The sequence below is a fragment of the Megalops cyprinoides genome, chromosome 4 (assembly GCF_013368585.1).
Source record: "Megalops cyprinoides isolate fMegCyp1 chromosome 4, fMegCyp1.pri, whole genome shotgun sequence".
In the NCBI taxonomy this organism is placed as follows: domain Eukaryota; kingdom Metazoa; phylum Chordata; class Actinopteri; order Elopiformes; family Megalopidae; genus Megalops; species Megalops cyprinoides.
This window is the reverse complement of record NC_050586.1, coordinates 46,082,501-46,104,812: the sequence shown is the minus strand read 5'-3', so window position 1 is coordinate 46,104,812 and position 22,312 is coordinate 46,082,501. Positions and strand designations below refer to the sequence as shown.

Below are 22,312 nucleotides of genomic sequence, written 5' to 3'. Positions count from 1 at the left end.
TTAAGTTCACCATGCTTGCTTAAGGTTATTGCAGGACATGTGTGATGGACCCAGGAAGCCTGGGTGACTGCCAACTTAAATTTGGGAGGGTTCCACCCATTTTAAAAAATATAGCTTGGCTTGGCGTGAAAATATTGGAAGCCAAACCTGAGAAAAACTAAGAATGATTGAGAGAAATAAATAAATAATTGTGTAAAAGTTTAATTAAACCAAAAAGAGAAAAAGAGGGTGGACCATGAGAGGGGGAGCCAGCAGGTAAGACCACCAATGGGAAGGTTTAGGAAAAAGGTATATAAGAAGGGGAATTTGAGGTGCTTCCCCAGACCTGGCTCTCAAGAGAGGGTGTAACTGCTTTGCTCCACGTGGACCAGTCCGGTTTACTGTATGTGATTTCTGATCCATATACAATAAACCTACCTACATCAGACTTTGAGGTATAATTTGTATTAATTTTGGAGATTGTTATTTCTGTATTTGATACAGCATATTGAAGGCACAAGAACGGAAAGGATCCTCCGGCCTGACCAGTAGAGGCGGGGAGTGGTGGAGTCACCACATTATCTGATATGAATCTAGTAATTTGTTTAGTTATGTTTCAATTAACCTATTGCTATCTAATGTTTTTTAAGATGGAATATAACAAGGTAACTTACATAACACAACAGCTAAGAGACTTTGTGTATGTCCACATTTTACTTTTATTTTTAACGTCAAGACATATTCATTATCAAGACAATCAAATTCAGTAAAATACATGCATATGGATATTTCACCACCTAATCGTCGGACCAAATATGACAGAGAGAAAGCATTTACTTCTATGAAACGGTGCAGTATTGTTACCAGTATGTAGGAACTAGTGTATATGTGTTCACCTGTGAGTAGAGGCTCCTGAACAAGGGCGGCTAAAACCTTTAAGTTTAAACTGCTGATCATCTTACATCGTGGTCATCTTATGCGATTATGAATTAGGTTATATATGAATTACCTTCATAACCTAAGCGGAGTTCACACTGATAAAGTCATTGTAGAAAAATATATTGGGCAACAGTCCAAGGCATTATTCAGGTATTTTCTTATGATTAAAACTATTTAGTGTGAGCAAACTTCTTCCAATAGGTAAGAAGGGACTCAACTGCAGATTTATGATTCTTATTTAACTCCATAAAATCACAAAAACACATTCTTGGGGGGCTGGCAGTTCTCTTGTCTCTTCTATCTCATGAGCATGAGCTGGTGTGGGTCATCAAGGCTACCTCTCAGTGACCTCTCAATGTTCACCATGGCTAACCCTGCGGTCACACGGACGACACAGGATAGAGACAAAGCGACCGGCTGCCATTCATTTTCAATGAGAGTTTGCAATTTACAGCGACAAGAGACAAGTGGCCGTTGCAAAGCCAACTAGGCGGGGCTTAAATTAGACTAGACTCGAGGTCTGGTTTATGCAAATACGGAGCGATGCGTCACGGCGAAGGCAGCGTGACACAAGTTGCTGAAACAAATGATCCAACATTTTGGTTCCAGTCAAACATGGAGGAGAAGCTTATCGTGGCAGTGTCGGGTTTCCCTATACTCTACCATTTGTCTCTTGATACGTGCAGAGATAATGGTGCGTGGAGAAGGGTGTCCGAAATCGTATGCGTGTGTGTGCACTGCAGTCACAGCTTTTTAGCTTTAACTTTACATAGTGCACAGCTACTACCTACCTAGCTCGCTAAACTGAACAGCAACACTTGCTAACGAATGCAATGTAATTTAGCGCAATTCAAGAGAAACGCAGTTGTTCATGTTCGTTTGCTAGGTAGCTAGCTAGCTAGTTGTTCATATTAGGCTAGCAAGAAAACGTTGTTCACAATTGCAGAGTTGCTACTGGCAGTCAGCTACGTTTTGTCAGTCATTGTAGCTACCTTACAAATCAGCTTTCCCTGAGCTAACTAATGCAAACACATTGCTGCTTCGTGTCATTAATAAGTAAGCTAGGCAATGATGCAGGATGGATTTGTTTTTAAGGAACTATACCCATGTGTTCCTCAAAAAAGTAAAGTAAAAAAAAAAAAAAAAAGTTTTTATCCCCATAAAATAATCTCCCAAACAACTGTCAATATCTGGAACCAGCACTAACATGTCTTATAGCGATTAGTCCACTCATCTAAAGTATACGTCCCTTTACCTGACCGCTACACATTTACGCTACACATATTCTGATTCTGATTCAGATGAGTGGACTTGTTGGTGGCTAAAAGACATGTTAGAGTTGGATCCAGCCACAGCAGCACCTTCCTATGCTTCCTGCTGCGCATCATCACATTGCGCTGCTTCTCCAAACAGGGGGCAAGCTGACCATTATCTACAGAAGATGAGGCAATCACTTTGCATAAGTGTCTCACACAGCCCCATATCAAAAGAACCAAACTATCCCTTTGAGTCTGACTGTGGGTTTTATAAATATTTAACCAAGCAAAAGTATTAACAACAAGAGCTTGTGCCTAAATAATAACTACTTTGGAACTCAGGTTCTTTTTTCCATTTCCTCAAAAGTAACGGTTTTTGGTCATACAGTGTTTCCACCTGACAGCGATGATATCTTGCACAAAGCATGATACTGCTCTGTCTTTGCACAACACTGTTCTGAGGCAGCAAAAAGAAAACTGGCTTTTTCCAACATATAGCAAAGTGTAAAACAAAATACTGCAATATTAACCTTTAAAATTAGTAGTAGAGGGTTATGCAGGTGGTTCAAAAGATTGTTGATCAAGAGCTTTGTGGCATTAGTGATGTTAGTAATTAATTTGTGTGTGTGTGTGTGTGTTTGGGTGTGTGTTAGCGGCTGTGCGACGTAATCGCCTAACTTCTGATGCCACGGACCAAGAAGTCGAGTCCAAGATTACTAAGTGGCTTCAAAATGCACCTGATAGGAATGGCGGAAGGAGCGAACAAATGAAAAGAAAGCAGAAGGAGGTTTAATTTGTAATGAATTGACTCTTGTTTTGTTTACAGTTGTTCAGTGTTTAATGCTGCTGTTTGAAATTTGAAGAAAGGACAATGTTTCAATGCATAATGCATTTTTGTCTTCTGCACTATGTTCTATATATGTCATATTTCAGTGTCAACAGTGTAATGCTGTGTTTGGTTCAAATAAAAGTTATTTGTATAATTGTACCACAGTTGTTGAGGCATTTTTAATCTGGTCCACATACAGCATGTGAGGTCATTACATGGCCATGTACCACACATGCTGTATGTGGCCCAGTACATAGCAAAATTGGTCTGGCCCAGTTCTGGCCCACAACATGCACTTACACCTGGCCGACATACCGCAAAGAATGATGGCCTTTTCAGGGCCAGCACAGTGTGTCCACAGCTGGCCCATGTGTGACCCAGCTCTGGCAAACCAGATCTGGGCCACAAAAGGGCCGTCATTCTTTGCGGTATGTCATGAAACACTGCTCCAAGATGTGGTTCAAAACGACCATGTCACGTGACCATGGCTAAGTGACGCTTCAGTGCGTTTCACCCCTGTTTCGACAGGTTGCATACCCACCGCTCCTACGTTTGATTATGATTGACAGTGTCTGGAACAAACCTGATCACACATCTGTCTCAACCGCAAACTCCCAGAATGCTTAAAAGTCACATCCCAACTTCGAGGTTTTTGTGAGAGGAGAGAAATTTTGAGACATACTGTATAGTGATTGACAGTGCGATTTAGTGAGTGATAGTTAGGCTAGATATAAGGTTAGTGATACATATTGATTGACAGGCTAGATTAATGGAGAATCCACGTAAGAGAACTCAATTTCTGATGTAGGATCATTTCCACTTAGAAACCCCAAATGAAGTGAGGTGTATGATTTCCTAAATTCCTGAATCTCATGTCTTACTCATGAAACAACTGAAATAGCCTCACAGATGTTAATAAACACAACACAACATAAAAAAAGAAATATTTATTGAAACACTGTTCATTACAGTTCCAATTTGCTGTCTCTGACAATCTGCAAACTTTTCTTTGCTTGTTGTATACTGATTTCTTCGAAATATGTATTGATCATATGTATTGATAGCCTGGAATAGCCCACCATAATAATACGTAGTTTAGAATTTGTCAACGCTTGTCTGAGTCGTTGTTTCACAGAACAGATTTATCAAGATGTGACGATCGCAAAAGTGGCCAGTAGGTGTCACCGTGGAGATGGGTGTCGGATTGTTTCGGAACAATTTCCGGCACAACGTTTTGCTTCGAACGTTTGTGTTTCACAAAGCCTCGCTTTGCCCACCACTACTTTAGTGTGATATCGCTTGAATGTACGGTGACGTATGGGATTAATCTGCGTTATTTTTTTGACGCGTTATTTTTTCTATAATTAATTAATCGACATTAACGCGTTATTTTGACAACCCTAAATATATCACAAAAAAAAACATTTCAACATCTCTTGTGGGACATTTCAAGCGCTCTTGGGGGGCGGGGGGGCCCTAAGCAGCCGCTTAGTTCGCTTATGCGTTGGGCCGGCCCTGTCGTCTGGGTTTGCTTTACCCAACCAGCTGCAACCTATCATTTGTGAGTTAAAAAGGCAAGAAAGCTAGCCAGCTAATTAGCTCAACCACTTTATTTTCAACTAGTTAGCTCACTCGTGAGTGGGTTAGCCAACACACACAACTATATTTTCAAAGTCAACTTGCTAATATGCTAGCTCACTTGCTAACCGCTCTTATTTTCAGCCGGTGTGCTCTCTAGCTATTTAACTGGTTTCAGCCATTTAGCTCCTTTACAGTCTTGCTAACTCATCTTGCTAAAAATAGTGAAAAAGGTAGAAAATTATTTGAGCTGACTGACAGCTAGCTAATAAATTAGGTTGAGAATTACTTTTAGTAGCTAGTGTAGCAGAGCTGAAGTGAAGAGCTCGTGTGAGTACTGCGTAAAAGCCTTGGTAGCAAGTAGCAGGTAGCCGAGCGGTTGCAGCGGCTACGTCACTACCCGAGACCTGCTTAAGTAGCGTTGTTGCCGACAGGCTAGCGGCAATTTGCCTTTAGCTCAACTAGCAATAACGCTTGGCCGTAAGGGGTTGACAGTGAGCAGTGAGAACCTCGGTTCGAAACTCACTCGCACGCCGACCCACGTAACATCTAATACACCCGTGTTTCCCAACCCTGCTCCTGGAGGCACACTGTCCTGCATATCTTCTATGTATCCTTCCTGCTTGACTAAATCAGGTGTGCTCAGCTAATCAAAAGTGCCACTGATGAGTTCAGTCAGGTAGGTAGAGCAGGGATAGATAGAAGATATGCAGGACGGTGTGCCTTCAGGAGCAGGGTTGGGAAACGCTGTAATACACAACACAGCAAGATCCCACCCGTTACGCTAGCTATGTTTGGGAACGTGGTTTTTAATTGCGACCTTTCATTGGCAGCAAAATGCGGGCAACGTGGGTCTTCTAATTGACCAAGGTGTTGCCAATGAATACCTGCAATGTGCCAATCACCAAGTCACCAATCAATTGGCTTTAGGAGAGGAGGAGACAATTTTAAGTTCATTTTACATAAAACTACTGTTACTATGGTGAAATTGTATTAAAGTAAAAGTAAAATTACTTGTGTAAAAATCCACTCAAATAAAAGTAAAAAGTGACTTATTTACTTTGAGCAAAAGTTACTTAGTTACTTTTTTAAAAAAACTGTGTGGTTGGCGAGGTGCAGACAGATTGTCCTCTAGGACCTTTCCCAGGCAATGCAGACAGGGCAAGAGCATATATAGAACATGTTATTTTCAATTTCAGTTCACCTCTATAAAATAAAGTGCATTAACAAATTAAATTAAAACACAAAATAAACATTGCATAAATATTTGCATTAATATTTTTAAATGGAATAAAAAATAAAATGATATAAAAAAGTGCATTAATAAAAAGTTAAATAAACATGAAATAAATACAATTAAAAACTGAAATAAAAACTAAACATAATATAAAATAAAGTATACTAACAAATTAAAATCAATTGCCTCCTCAAGGACATTAATTCTTGTCATTGGATTTAAAACATGTGTGGCGGCAGACTTAATGAGACAAGTCATTGACGTTTCTAAAAGGCTGAGTGGGTCTCCAACTTTTGAGCCTTCACAGCTGCCTGGACCTCTGATAGAACTGACCTTAAAAATGTTAGGTATAGTACATTCTGAGGGTCACTGTACATTACATAAAGTGTCTCTGCCATGTAGCAATGCTCAGAAGACTCTGTAAGGCCAAAGTGCAGCTTCAACTCCCACTGGTTCAGGATGCGGTCAACTGCGGGCTCAATGGACAGCCATCGTGTTGCACACACCTGAGTGATTTGCAGGGGCTTTTCTCCAATGTTTATTGTCTCATAGACTGCCCTGTAAGCACCCCTCCATTTAGAAGACACAGAAAACCAATTATATGTCTCCCTCACAAGGTACTCCACACTTCTTGGTATGGTGTTATGTGATGCAAGGCTGACGGCTAGCTGGAGAGAATGGAACACACATCTAATGAGCACAAGACTGGACAGGCCGGACTCATCCCAAAGGACTTTGTAAACACCATCATTTATGCCAGTCATTACAGAGGCATTGTCTGTCCCAATGCCAATCAGATGTTCCTTTTTTAAACCACATTTGACCAGAAAATCCATTAGTGCAGTCGCAATAGCCCTAGCATCACCACCCGTTAGCTCAACCAAACCAAGATATGTGGAGTTGACCTGATTTTTATATTCACTTAAGTCACTAAATGCTGCTTTGCACGCTTCCCCCGAATGATCTATGGTTAGCAACGAGCAGGGGCACCTGCAGGATTTCTTCTTATGGCACGCACAGAAACCTGACCATGCACGTGCACGTACACACACATCGAGAGAGCTGGGAGAGAGAAACGCTACTGACTGATTAATGAATAATGAAATCTGGCCTACCTATTTGAAGTTTACCCTCCCTCTCCCGATCGCATCGAATTGTTTGCGCACTTCCTCACTGTCTATTTCCATTTCACGATGAATGTTCATAAGGGCAAGTCCAGTGAGCCTGCCGTCTGTCATCGTGGTAGCGGTGACAACAGATCAGACATTGATCACATAGCCTAACTGAAGAGCGTTTAGCCAGAGGAGAATATATGAAGTGGACTTGCACATGATATGTGAATATCACTAAACACTCAGAGGTGGTCATGCCCGGTACTTAATAAAATCGGTGTATCACAGTTTGTTGTTTGTTTTATAGCTACTTTCCTCAGTGTGCCGAGCGTTAGCTGCAGGTGACTAGCAAGCTAACTTTAGCTTGCAAGCTAGCTTGCTAATTGATACATCTAGTTAGCAAGCTAATTTCTGCTTCGATAGAAAAAGCACAATACATGCCAAATGTTAATAAATGCTCATGCTATTACGATCATACAATCCAGAAATGGCCTATACTTTAATTCTGTCAGACACAATTGTGTTGTCTTTTCATGGGCGTAAATTACGAGGCGGGGGGGTTGTAACCTCTCCAATAATCAAAACCGGCCAATACAACCCCCCCAAATAATCATATTCATGGAGACCTCAAACACCCCCCCCGTGTTCAACCCAAAGTTACGCCCTTGCGTCTTTTACATAAAGCGTAAAAGCTGGTGCAATAATGCGCCGATCTCCATCAAAGACATTATAGGACGTTAGTTTCTGTCTTGGCGTAGGAGACACGTCATTTCCTGGCGCGTAGTTCATGTAGTCTACTCTGTAACGGAGGCCATTTAAAATGTAAATTGTAGCGAAGTAAAATACCTCAACATAAACATACTGAAGTAAAAGTAAAATTACAGTTTTTTAAAAAAATACCCAAAAAAGTATAAGTACACAAAAAAATCAACTTTGTTACAGTAACAAGAGTAATTGTAATTCATTACTTCCATACATGGTTGATGGTAATGTTAACTTGCGGAGATGCATTTTTAATTTAACGTGGCTGGCGATTCAAATATTCTGTTTTCCCTTTAAAGGAACCGTGCCAGCCACTGTTTCCAGGGTTATTGATTCTGGTGAACAGCATTTCAAAAAACCTGTCCGTTGTCTAAATCTTCCCCGACGAAAAGACGTGGGCTACTTAGCTGTGCTAGCTGGCTAACCTGTACGGGAGCCGGGGTCTGCTTTGTGGCGGTTGTTCCTGTCCTGGCCGCTCGGTGTCTGGGCGCTTGGCTACACGGTGTGACCTCTATTGACTGCAGGGAATGCGGTCCTCAATGACATTTTAAGATAGTCAAGGAGTTCATTTGTACTGGTACCCATCAGGAATGAGGCCTTTGATAGAAGAAATGAAATGCAAATTTTAGCATGTCATTATGCAAGTACAGTACATAAATTATGAAAGTATTTACTATTTTTGTATGTTTTTGTTTGTGTATTTTGTTTTTACTTTATCAATAACATGAACACACATTTGCTGTAATTTTATGTTTTTTGAACTCTCGGTTCCCCTGCTATTTGAACTCTTTACTTTCGTGGGCATATTTGGGGCATCATACAAATTCAGAGTAATAAAAAGTGAATGTGGAATACAAATGAAATAAAACCTGAAAATTTAAGAGGTCGGCTGTGATCCTTTAAAACACATAACATTTCATACTAATGGGAGCAATTTACACAGCCTGAATGAGGGGTTCTAAAAAGAATAAATAAAAGCTAATTAAAAGTGATTATAGTCGAATGGAGTAGGACGTACTGAGAGAGGCTCCTGCCTGACTTTCTTTAAATCACTGTTTCGTTGCGCATTGTTCCTACATTTGAGGTGAAATCTGTTTTTTAATACATGTACGAATATTTCGGAGCAAGTTTGAGCTGTATCTAATGCGCCGATGGCCGCCAGTCTCAGGTAATATAAATACGGCGATACCTCAAACAGTAAGCCCAAAGCCTCCGCGTCACAAATTTCTATGGACCGCTGTGATCAACCACTTAGCCCACGGCCAGAGTCGAAAATGGACACCGCGGCTCTGAAAGCTGATATTCTCTCCTCATTGAGAGCGGACATTTCTGCTGTTATCAAATCGGAGCTAAATAATGCACTCGCTGAAGATTTTAGTTTTCTTAAAAGCGAGCTAAAAGGGGTTAAATCTCAAATTGCAAACAGCACAGCGGCTATTCGCTCTGAAATGGATACTATGAAGACAACTATCAAGGACGTGGAAGAAGGCCTGTCAACATGGTCGGATGAGGTAACTGCACTACAAACTACAGTGGCTGGACTCAAAACTTGAGATGGCGAAGTTGCGGGAGAGGTGCGAAGACATGGAGGGGAGGATGCGGAGATGTAATATCCGAATCGTAGGTATTGCGGAGGAACCTGGTTCGTGCTCTACTGCGTCAGTTTCCAAGCTTTTGAAAGAAGTGTTGCACTTGGAAAAAGACATTATGGTGGATCGCTCGCATAGAGGTCTCGCACCGAGAAAGCCCAATGGAAAAAAAAAACGGGTTATCGTCGCCAAACCCCATTATTACCAGGACTGTGTTTATGTGCTGCGCCGAGCCCGAGAGAATGGCCCGCTTCGATACAAGGGAGAACCGATCGCCATCTATCCGGATTATACCGCGAGCGTTGCCAAAGCCCGCGCTGCGTTCAACGACGTCAGAAGCCTCCTCCGAGGCCGACGTGGCATTCGCTATGGTATATTATTCCCTGCTCGACTCCGCATCTCGTTCAACGGGGATACCATGGAATTCCTGGACCCGGAAAAAGCAATGGCCTACGTGAAAAATACCATCACAATAGCAGACGCCGTACACTGACTCTTCATAATTTGATTCATTTTGTTCTTTTTGTCTTAATTTTTAAGGTTTGATGACAGGTAGTATAATCTTTCTTTATCATTCGTGCAGCTCATGTTTGCTCCATTGGCATCATTGTATGTTAATATGTTTTGATGCGCTTTTTTTATTTCTAATTGAAGGGGGTTTTGCGGGGGCTGGTTTGTTGGACGCTAGATTGTACCCCACTACTTACACACAATGTGTGGATTTTTTCTGCGAGGGGTGTTACAGTCACCATGTTCAGTTAAGTGACAGGGGTTGGGGACCTATCAGACCTGTGCGTGTATTGGTTTATTTTGGTAATTGTTTTATATATTTTCAATTTTGCTATTTTACTTTTTGGGGGCATATTTATAGTAAATTATACATTATGGTCTTTAATGGGGGACGCAAATCATTTAGGAGGATCTAAAGGTTGCCTGGTTAATTTTGTAAGCTGGAACGTCAAGTCTTTAAATCGTCTTGTGAAGCGCAAAAGGGTGCTTACACATCTTAAACATCTCAAAAATGATACTGCCTTCCTCCAAGAGACTCATCTCCGTACCGCTGACCAATTCAGATTGGGGGGAGGATAGATAGGACAAGAATATCATTCTAATTTCGGCTCCAAGGCGAGGGGGTGGCTATTCTTGGTATCCCCAGAGTAGATCCGAAACTAGCCGCGGAGATGGAGGACGATATTTCTATCGCAGAGATTGTAGAGTCGATTAGAAGTATGCAAAGCGGCAAATCTCCAGGACCGGATGGCTATCCGTCCGAATTCTTTAAAACATTTTCAGAACAGCTTGCCCCCCTTCTCCTTTCTGTATTTCAGGAATCGCTTTCCTCTCAATCCCTCCCCCCAACTATGCGCGAGGCAACCATCTCACTTATTCTAAAGAGAGATAAAGATCCCCTTCAATGTGGTTCATATCGTCCAATTTCACTTTTGAATACAGATGTAAAGATCCTTGCAAAGGTTTTAGCCCTTCGTCTTGAAGTGTCCCTTCCCTCAATTATTTCTACAGACCAAACAGGTTTTATGAAGAACAGGTACTCATTTTTTAACATAAGGCGCCTTTTAAATATCCTTTATAATCCCTCTCCATCCGTCATTCCAGAGATTTTACTATCACTTGATGCTGAAAAAGCTTTTGATCGGGCGGAGTGGGATTATTTCTTTTACACTCTTGAAAAGTTCGGTTTTGGTCCAAAATTTATATCTTATATTAAGATTCTATATTCTTCCCCAATGGCTGCTGTGCGTACGAACAATAATTTATCCGCTTACTTTAAATTGCAACGAGGCAAGAGACAGGGTTGCCCTATGTCTTCTCTCCTGTTCGCCGCCGCTATTGAACCACTAGCACTAGCCCTGCGACAGGATATTCATATTAAAGGAATTGGTCTTGGAGGTCGGGAATATAAATTATCGCTTTACGCGGATGATCTACTGCTGTACATATCGGACCCTCTGTCGAGCCTTCCTAGATTGTTCGATTCAAGTAAATTTGGCAAATAATCTGGCTACAAAATAAATCTCTCTAAAAGTGAGTTGATGCCAATTAATGCAACTGCCAAAAGTGCCTCCTTTAGTTCAACTCCTTTTAAAATTAGTGCAGAGAAATTTAAGTATCTGGGAGTCTGGATTACACATAATTACAAAGACCTTTATAAGACCAATTTTCTGACCTTGGTATCTTGTCTGAAACAGAACATCAAACGTTGGGCTTTGCTGCCCCTTTCTCTAGGTGGAAGGATCAATATAATTAAGATGAATGTGTTACCTAGATTTTTATACCTGTTTCAAAGTCTTCCTATTTTTTTACCAAATTTTTTTTTAGGTCCATAGATACACTTATATCAACTTTCATCTGGAATAAAAAACCCCCGCGTATACGGAAATGCATACTGAAGAAGCCTCGTCCTCAGGGTGGTATGGCACTCCCAGATTTTCGTTACTACTATTGGGCAGCTAACATTAGGGCGTTGATGTATTGGCTGAAGGACGTAGATGGTACTGATGCCCCCAAATGGTTAATCTTAGAGAGTTCATCTTGCAGCCCTACCCCCTTACCAGCGTTACTGTGCTCCAAACTCCCATTGGAAAAGCCCACCTCTTATCATACCAACAACCCCATTGTTGTACAGTCAGTAAAAGTTTGGAATCAGTTTATGCGGTCATTTGCACTTCACAATTCCTCACTATTCGCTCCGATAGTTAAAAACCACATGTTTACCCCTTCGACATCAGATGGAGCATTTAATATTTGGTCTAGGAGTGGGATCTCATCATTTCATGACCTCTATATAGATAATAATTTTGCATCCTTTGAACAACTGGTGAATAAATTTAGTATTCCTAGATCACATTTTTTTCAGATATCTACAGCTGCGGAGCTTTGTAGCCTCACATTTTGATTGTTTTCCTTTATATCCCCCCACGTCACTGTTAGACTCTATTTTCAAACTCAAGCAGATTATAGGTAGGATATACAACCTTCTCAATCTACACAATTTGGTAATTTTAGATGATCTTAAGAGCAGGTGGAAAGAGGACTTAGATGAACAAATTTCAGAAGAAATCTGGCAGAGAATTATTCGAAGAATTTACTCATCATCCATCTGTCAACGGCATGTTGTTATACAGTTCAAAGTAGTACATCGACTTCATTGGTGCAAGGTTAGACTGTCTAGAATTAGACCAAATTTGGACCCTACACGCGATAGGTGTAAACAAGCCCCTGCAAGCTTATTACATATGTTTTGGATGTGTCCAGGACTAAATTATTTCTGGCAATCTATTTTTGATACTTTCTCCAAAATCCTAGAGGAGCCAATAGACCCCTCCCCCTATATTGCATTATTTGGTGTTGTACTGCTGGATGTCCAATTACATAATCACAAATGCAATATGCTGGTTTTTTGTACTCTGTTGGCCAGGCGACTAATATTGTTTAGGTGGAAAGATCCAAATTTGCCAGGTATCTTTCTGCAGCACACATTGTGGGGAATGTGAGCAATAGGGCTGTGTGCTGGGAAAATGCTCAGAAATATTGTTCCATGATCATCCAGAAGTAATCACATGGACATGTTCATTAAGGCCTGAAAGGTACCTGAAGGTACAGAAAAATGTGAATATATAACAGGCATATTTTGCTGTCAATTTAGATTTGACCAAATCAGTGTGTGTGCTTGTTTGTGCCTGAATGTTGAAATAAACCACAATAAAAACAGTAAGTAATTTGCTTCAGAGGTTTCTCTGTAATCACACCACAACTATGTTTCAGTATAGAAATAGGTTTGGTTTGGTCAATTAAGGGCATGCATTTACATTTCAGAATACATCTGCCTTGGTATTATTACACAAGAAAAATGGTTGCCTTGAGATATATATGGGTGAGCACTTTATTAGATGGTATATTTATTTAAAATAAATACATGATTTTGAATTCAGTTTGCTGCACCAAAGAGGTATAATGAGATCAACATCGCACCACTCCTTAGGATCCTCCCTAAAATGTTGACATACGTTTAACAATGCCATCTTGATGATCATGTTTGATGTTATTTTTCACTTTCAATGAGGTGTTTTCACTAAGACTGTGTCCACAAATCTAATACAAATCCAAAACAGAATACAGTGGACATACATTTAGCAAGGGGGTAGATGGAACAAAACAAAACAGGAAACATCTGGTAAAGACACAGAGAAATTCAACTGTGTCCTTGTGACAAACAGAAGTTGCACAATGTAATGAAATACTAAGGGGTTCTCTCACACAATTCTTATCAGCTGGCGATCATATCTGAAATGCACATGGTTTCCAGTAAATGAAGAAATATGTAATCTTGATCTCTGTGCCGAGTAATGTGCTAAAATCTGAACACTCCTACAGTGTTGCAGGGGGGACTTAGTGTTCCTCACAGGGGCAATGCCAATTATGTAGGGACAATGCCTACGATTAGAGAGGGGTACCACTTCCGTCTAAGGAATATCCTTACATGAGGTACCAATTATGTTGGTGAGTTAAATTAAACACATGGAGGCGCCACACAATATGGCGTCTACCATAGAGGTTAAAATAAAATATCAGTCTCAAATTCGTATATCAGTCTCATATACTAAACTATTAATTTGGAACTTCAATTAATAGTTAAATTAATAATCATAATCTAAATTACCACATCAATAGTTAATCTTAATCAAATCACAATACTATCTATTTAGCTAACTAAACAAATAACACTGTTGATTCAACTAAGAGGTGAAGGTTTTTAGAATTCTGATCAGCAAAGGTTGGCGATATTCATTCCACGTGTAATATTACAACACACAACCTTGGAAAAATAATGCATTTATTGAAATATAAAACCGAAATAGTAATGCAGTACAGTTATATACAATATGAGTGAGGCATTTGTGTGTATTTACACATGTATGTAGGTATGAGTGAATGTCTTGCGCAAATGTGTGAGCGTATCATAGGGTGTGTGCTCCTTTGTTCTGAGTGGCGCGTGTGCTGCGCGTGCTTGCTGAACACACGTGTTCAAAGAGAACAAAGGAACATGCGTGTGGCGGCGAGTTTGAGTTGCCTATGTGCATGTGTGAGCGAACATAACGTCTGTCTGGTACAGGATATGTTCGGACGATTGATAACCGCGGGGTTATTCTGTGCGGATTAAAAGAAGGTACCGGGGTTAGTAAAACGATACGCATGCAAAGACCTTATGTCTCTGTGGTATCTTAACTAACGCTGCGCGGTGAATAGCGTGTGACAAATCAGTTAGGAACAACGAAACATGGCTAGTTTCATTACTCGTAATGATCTGAAACACACGGATGTACAACTTTCATCGATGTAGCTAACAATCGGGTGTTTAGCTATGCAAAGTCCTATGCCCAGGGTTAACAGCCTACTGTAGCTCATGAAATGAGGTTCCAATCTTGCGGTTCCGTGGATGGTTTCGCTGGGTTTCTTTCGGGAGACGCGTTGAGTTGGATCCGGACGCACCTTTGTCTCCGGCTAGCAACAAGTTCGCGCTGCTCTGATCGCTGGCGCTGAAACTTGGCTCTTGCGTTATAGATCTTCGCTAGCAATTCGTCGCTAGCTTGGAGAATCTGTTTTCCGTGTCCCGTCCGCGTGGTGCGGCCTTCGGGAGAGAGTGAGTGATGCGTCCGTCTTCTTCGGACACACGCAGCAAGAGAGTAAGGAACAATACAGGGAGCGGTACGTCCGTCGTCTTCAGACGTACAAAAGCAAGAGAGAGAGTAAAGGAATGCACCCGGTTGTTTACTTGCATCGCTGCAGGGGGGCATTTCCTGTTTACTGTAGCTGTTTTTTGGTTGGGTGAGAGGTCGTAAAACTGCAACATCACTTCCCGTGAGATCGCGTTTCACATTAAATGCGATTTATGCATTACTGTCCGTAAAAGTTGAACGAATATATCTGTGGACGGCACTGTACCTACGGTGTGATGAATCAATCTGATACCTGAGATATTGCAGGAAGCCGTTCTAATTGGATGAGATGGAACAGGTCAAACATTTATAAATATGAAGCTACTGAAATTTAGACACACAGGAATCTTACAGAAGAATCTTCATTAATCAGACGAGGCATAGTCCTGTTCATAAAAAAAGTTATGATTCATGGATTTGACATTAATGTAACTGAAATTCATTTGTAAAACTTCATTCTAGATTTCTTGGGAGGTTGACAGTGCTTGAACAGAATATCAGTTTATTGACATAATTTGTCTGCAATAATGATAAAACACTGGTAATTAACATCCTAATGATGTCTGTTACTGGTTAGATTAGGACATACTTAACATCTGGAATGCATTGCTCTAGCACTGATTATGATTAATTAAACATTCCAAACTTCTATCATGAGCAATGTTGTAGCTTGTAACTGTTATGCAATGTAAATACTTCCATCTTGATATGATAGGGTTAAATGATAATAGTGATGTGTGATTTTTTTTTTTTTTTTTTTTTGCATGTGAACAGCTGAAATGTAGACAAAACTCCTTGTACTGAGTCTTCTCAGGTCATGCTGTTCCATAAGTGTGCATGTGAGTTCTGGGCGTCACTGTTGTATTGAAGTGATCTGTGTTCTTTTAAAACTGTCAGTCTTCCTGCTGTTTTTAGGTGGTACAATAACAGAAGAGAGAGGTCAGGTCAGTTGCATCAGCCGGTGGCGAGGTATGTGAGGGCCTTTGCACAGTAGCGTTTCCCTTAGTGGTATACCTCTTCTTCCTCCATTTATTATTCAGAATATGCTCACTGTGATTATTTCAATTTTCTTATTAGACCTCAAAACAGACTATAGTATGTACCAAAGTAGTTAGTGTGGGTTTTGTAGAATTAGAAAGATGCAATGGTAGCTACATCTGTTATTTAACAAACATTTTTGGTATAGATATTCATCTGTGTTTGCCTAATTTAGGATTGAATGATTAATTCAAGATGGTGTTTTACAAGTTTTTTACAAGTTTGAAGGAAAACCAATAAGACTCGTTACATATTAGATATGATTAGTTTCATTTAAAATATGTTGCATTTTGTGTTTTTGGTACCATAACAGTATAATTAGCCAATTGCATATTTTTGTGGGTGGCTAGCTACATAATATGTTCTACTATAAAACAATGCACTAATTTAAACATTATTATTGCATTAATTTCTGTGAATTGAGAGCCCAAGGTTTTATTAACAAAATTAATTCTAATAGCTCAAGTGAAGGACTTAGTATTTATCTGAAAATAGATCTTTATAAATACACAATATGCAATATGCTTCTGAAAAAATATTGTTTAAGAATTGTAATTGCCATTTAGACTATTTTGTATATGCCATATTTCTGGATTTCGGAGCTGTCTTAGTAATTGAACCTCTAGTTTTCCTCAGCTACAATTTCAATATTACACTTTACTTTAGCAACCAAAGAAATATTTTAATATTTTAAATAGTGTTTTCCTCCTGCAGTGTTCTTCAGTAGTCTTTGTACACTTGTGGATGTGCATGACAATTACTTTGTCTAAATGGACAGAATAAAAAGAGTAGAGAACATCAAGAGCATATTAAGTTTTGATGCTGAAATCATAAACCAAAAACATGTAATCATAACCTTCACCGCACGATAGTGTCTTGGAATGGATAAGCTTTATCTCAGTTCAAACACCATTTAACCCTCTCCACTCAAGTAGGTACCTTGGAGCAAAAGAGAGAAACTTGTTTTATTTAAGTATTCAACTGCTTTTGGAGCAATTGGGGACAATTAATATATCCCACATAGTATATTATTATGCTGAAGCATACATTTTAGCACTGTCAATATGGTTAACAACCATAATGACAGTATGGTTAACAACCTAATTGTTTCAGGACTGTAAGCTGTAAGGCCCATCCAATACAGGCATATGGATTCTGCCTCAGAAGAAGCTCACCCCAGAGCAACCTTCTACCCCATTATGTGACCAGAGCCAAGCCAGCTCTGAGCTTGCCTCCAGCCCATATCGATCTGTACATCTCACCTCATCAGCCACAAGGGAGCTTAAGTAGACCACAGCAAAATCTACCAGCACAGGTGGTCATGTTGAACACTACTGGCTTCTTCCCCAGGACTGGATACACTTCACATGCCCCGCAGCAGGGGGTTCCCTCCCACCCACTTCCCCCACAGCAAGGCATTGCATACCCTCCACCTGTCTCCACCCAGGACAAGCCATATTTCAGGGCCCTCCCATCTCAAGGACTCCCCTACCACAACCCATCTCTACACCAAATGAACCGTGTCTTTGGACCTTTCAATCCTCAGGTCAACCCCTTCTTTCTGCTGGTGAATCCTTGGAATCCAGCCCACCTTGGCAATATCTCCTCCCATTATCTTCAGGGAGTGTGGCCAACAATCATGGATCTCTGTGCCAGCAGCCATGTGATAAAACAATGAGGCTCCTGTCTTTAAACCTTTCCTTCTTTCTTATTTTGACAGAGCTCTACAAACACATTAAAAATACTGACAAGAGCACTTAGTTTGAATAGTTGAAAAATGTTACTCTTACTTTATGTACTGCAAGAAAACAAAACATTTACATACTCATTTGGACCAGTAACTTATAATTTTCATTGTACTGTATTATATTCTGATATTAAACTGCAAGTGGCTGAAAATCCTGAGTTGTTATGAAACTTTGAATAAATGGTACATTTGTCATGGTGTTTATCCAGGCAGAAAACAATGAATATAGCACTCATGATTCAAATCATTTTGGGACTACCCAAAAATAGTTCACTCATTTTATAAAGGAGACTGCTATGTGTAGTGGGGTCTCTAAACTTGGGACAGAACAGTGGGCAAATGCTGGAATGTCAGAATGACAAAAAGGCAAGGCAACCTGAGACAATACTCAACTGAAACCCATGAAGAGCTAGTTGTTAGTGATTGGAATACGTATGCCATCTACCAGACTTCAGGTTGCCAGGGCATACTCCATACCAGTACAAGCCTGAGAGTTAAGTCATTTTTAGGGTTTTCCTACAGAAATAATCACAATGACCCTGGTGTCAGTGAGTAACATTCTGTGAAATGTCTTAAAATACTACGCTAAAGGAGGTTAATAAGTTGATATTCTCCTTACAAAAGATAGTCATGTCATGGAAAGGTATTATTTACATATTTATTAGAAGACACAAAAATGGCACAGACAGGCAAAAATCAATACCTTTCAGTGAGAACACCACCTATTTACACTAAAACAAAAAATAAAAATGCTTGGATGTCTCTTTTCAAGCAGGCAGACTATTTACAAAGACATTTCACCAGAGTGTGATGTAGCAGATATTTCAATTAGCTGTGTGAAGCTACCTTGCTCTGAAGATTAAATTAAAGCATGTTTTTAAAAAGGTGAATATTCCTTCAAGTCCATTTAAGCATGCAGCATTGGAATTGAAAACGTTTTTCAATAAAATAAAAAGAAATACATAAATTACATCATAGTAAAAAAAAAAAAAAATCTGCCCTTCCACACAAAAGGCAGATTAGGCCTAAGGCATATCTTTAAGACAAAGACTGCAGGGGTAATCACTTATTAAAACAGGTAGGTCTAAACTAGGTACCTATCTAGATATATCCGCAGTAATTGGAGTGTGATACCATGCAAACAAAGATATTGTACAGTTTATTTTATTTACAAAATTGACAAGCATGGATTCTGGATGAAGTGAAGCTACTTTGCAAGCTAGCTGGCCATCTTAGCCCAGTGGGTGGTGAGGGGAAAAATAAAAATCAATTAAAAAATCCTACTTAGCTAGATAGCATGATTGGTAGCTGGCTGGCTACAATGTATTCTGCGGGATTTAAAATGAATTCTGCAGTGATAAGCCATTCTAAGGCATTGTAGTGGAAATATTGAACATGAGCAGGCCTACCTGTTGCCTTTAAGCCACTTATTCACGAGGTTATTTTGTAAGAACAAAGAATGAGTGGTGAAGGCTCCGCTATAGCAATTTTGCTTCCTCCTTTCAGTCTGTCTATTGCACAACCACACCACCTCAGTGACAAAAATCTAGTTAGAAATCTGGGCCATGATACTCAAGATTTGCATAAACCTTTCCAAAAGTTCAAACTTATTAAACGTCAACCTAGGGCTCACAGAGTTCTATTTCATTCAGGAGAAAATTGTATCTGAACCTTATCACACAGAAAGTGCAAGACCTGAAATGTCAAGTGACAGGAAAAAACAGCAATTTTTGGACAACACACAAAATGTGCACTCAGGAAAAGAACTCAAGGCACACATTACAGGATATCCTTTGCTGTTGAGTTCAGAACAGCATCATGACTGGCCTTCTTGGATAGTTCACTCTGCAAAAAAACAGTACAACACATAATTTTAGTGTTGATGCTAACACTGAAAATCTTCCATAACATTAAAATGATGTCCCTGCCTACAAACATTAATGCATTATGAGCTTGAAGGAGTACTAAAGCTGTGCCATTAATGTCACACACATTAAGGGAAGTTGACTTATTTCAGGTGGATTTGCAGTTAATGTCAATTTTTACATAAAGTGACTTCTTTAAATAATGGCACAGTGCACAGCTGTGATGACACATAACTGTTAGAGAGCAGGAACTCACTGTGAATTCTGAGTAGCTGCCAATTCTCATGTGCTTCTTTTCGCTGTTGAACTCCTGGAGTGGTGCCCGCTGGCTCGTCTCAAAGGCTTTGTTCCTCTGCTGGGCCTGTGGAGGTGACACAGACACAACAGCACAGGGACTGAATCAACTTGCTGAGATGCACACAAAATACAGGTGGCCTTGGCTTGCATCCATAATACAATGAGCCAAATCAATCCAATTCTGTACAGAGCCAAGGCAGCTATGTTTCTGTTGAGAAGTTTACAGATTTCTCAGTATTCATCCTAACATAACATTTTATCTATCTCTCAGTGTACACCTGTTAATTTCATTTAAAACAGGCTGTCAATGGCCACACTGCACAAAATGAAACCAAAAGAACAGAGCCCAACCAACCTGGGAATTTTGGGTTTGAGAACATACATTTTTGCTCAAACAAAGCCAACTGATCATTTTCATTTACATGTAACCCCATTTTCACTGGTGCTTGTCACCCAGCCCAATAAAATTAGGCACTACCTATGACTGAGGCTACCTTAATGGCTACCCGTTACTGAGAGTTACAATATATAATATATATATATATATATATATATATATATATATATATGAAACAGCGGTGCAACAGGATCCTGAATTCTCAGCGGTGGAACGGTGAGCTGGCTGATCTCCCTGTGTACCAGCAGGCTAATAATATTATTAGAAAATAATATTAAAGGTAATTGAAATAGCCACAATACCAATAGAATAGTAAATTTATATGAATTTAGTAGTGCAGTGCCTACACTGTGAAAATACTACTTACCTTTAGGCTAGTGTATAGTGTATCTTCCCAAAATTCAATATACAGTATATCTTTATCTCTCAGTGCATGTATTAATCAAATTAGTATTGAATGCCAATCTAATAGGCCCGTTGTGTATTAAGTTACTATACACCTGTAATACACCAGCACTCCTATATTAGGCCGTGTGTATGCAAAAATGAGCTGCCAATACACCCACGTATAGTTAAAATACAATAAAAAAAGGAATTTATTAGTAAAAGTCACTGAAATAGTTAAATTGGAATTGAAATGAATAAAACAAATGCAGACAAATACCTTAGAGAGACGATGGTGAAAACAATTTTCACCCAAAGGTGTTAAATTGACTCTCTAACCGGTGCACAAACAAATGAAATGAAACTACTTTAAACAGTGTGATCAAGGTTCGTTAAAAATAGGCTCAACCGTACAGGTTAAAGAACAACAATCGCTATATTCGCAGCGTGCATAAACAGACTGAAAAATTACACAAGAAAAACCAGTATCAATCAAAGTATCAAATAAAACCCAAAACCAAGTGCTTGTCGTTGGGGCCCGTTGGTGCACTAATCAGCTCTCTGAGCTGAGAGCAACGGTAGCGACCGTTGCAATGCCCGTACACGTCGCTGGTGATAGAGGCGTGACGAGAGAAGGTGTGTGTGTGTCAGTGTAAGTGTAAGTTCGCGTTACTCACGATCCACCTAGACCCGCAGACAACAGCTGGCTATCCGGCCAGGCAAACACAGCAGGTAGCCGGCGATGACAGTGGCTCTCCGGTGGGCCAGCACCGGAGAGCAGACGTATTCTCCAGGGAGAAGGCAGGATCCTCAGATGAAGCTAGGCTAGCGAGCAGCCCAGTGAAGCCGGTAGCTCTCCGGTGGGCCCAGCACCGGAGAGCAAACGTATCCCCCAGAGAAGGCTGGATCCTCAGGTGAAACTACGCTAGCGATCTAGCTAGCCAAGCGAACTGTTCAAATTGAGTGATGACAGTGGCTCTCCGGTGGGCCCAGCACCGAAGAGTAGACGTCAAATGCGGCAGCTGACCAACTAGCACTTACAGCTAACGTTAGTTCACTGAAGCCAAAAAAAAAAACACACTCGAGTCACTAGTACACGCGTTGCCACCAGTGGGCCTATGTATGCCAAGATACATCTGGTCTCCACAGGATCTGGCTCAGAGATGGAGCAATTCAAAAGCGTGACCTCTCTCCTCACTCAGTACAGGCTGGACTGACTAGCAATTTTCCCCAGAGAGGAGACAGAATGTTAACCATCTCCGCGATTTCGCAGGCATAATAAATTTACAAATGATCATTGGCTGATTGCCAGATTCAAATAAAAACTTATCATACAAATAAATCTAATTGGTTTACATGTACGAATATCACATGAACCATGGGAAAACACTAAAACGTTAAGAGTACAAAGCATTCTGGTACATGGAGTCAATCACTACTCTAAACGAACACAGGGCAGCACAATACACAATATGCAGCACTAGCCATACCCATACCCCAGTGGTCCTTACATACAAAAGAAAAAATTCAGTATAATTTTAATACTCAGAGTACACAGACTCAGCTCA

The 22,312-nt window shown here is 40.2% G+C and overlaps 1 protein-coding gene across 1 annotated transcript in view; it reads right to left on the bottom strand.

Moving 5' to 3' along the window:
- The window catches only part of LOC118776522 (protein regulator of cytokinesis 1-like), a 40,968-nt gene that overhangs the window by 11,827 nt on the left and 6,829 nt on the right, over window positions 1–22,312 (bottom strand). Inside the window, exon 13 of the mRNA XM_036526882.1 lies at window positions 19,923–20,027. Within this exon, the coding sequence (XP_036382775.1) occupies window positions 19,923–20,027 (105 nt within the window). The remainder of the gene's footprint in view (window positions 1–19,922; window positions 20,028–22,312) is intronic.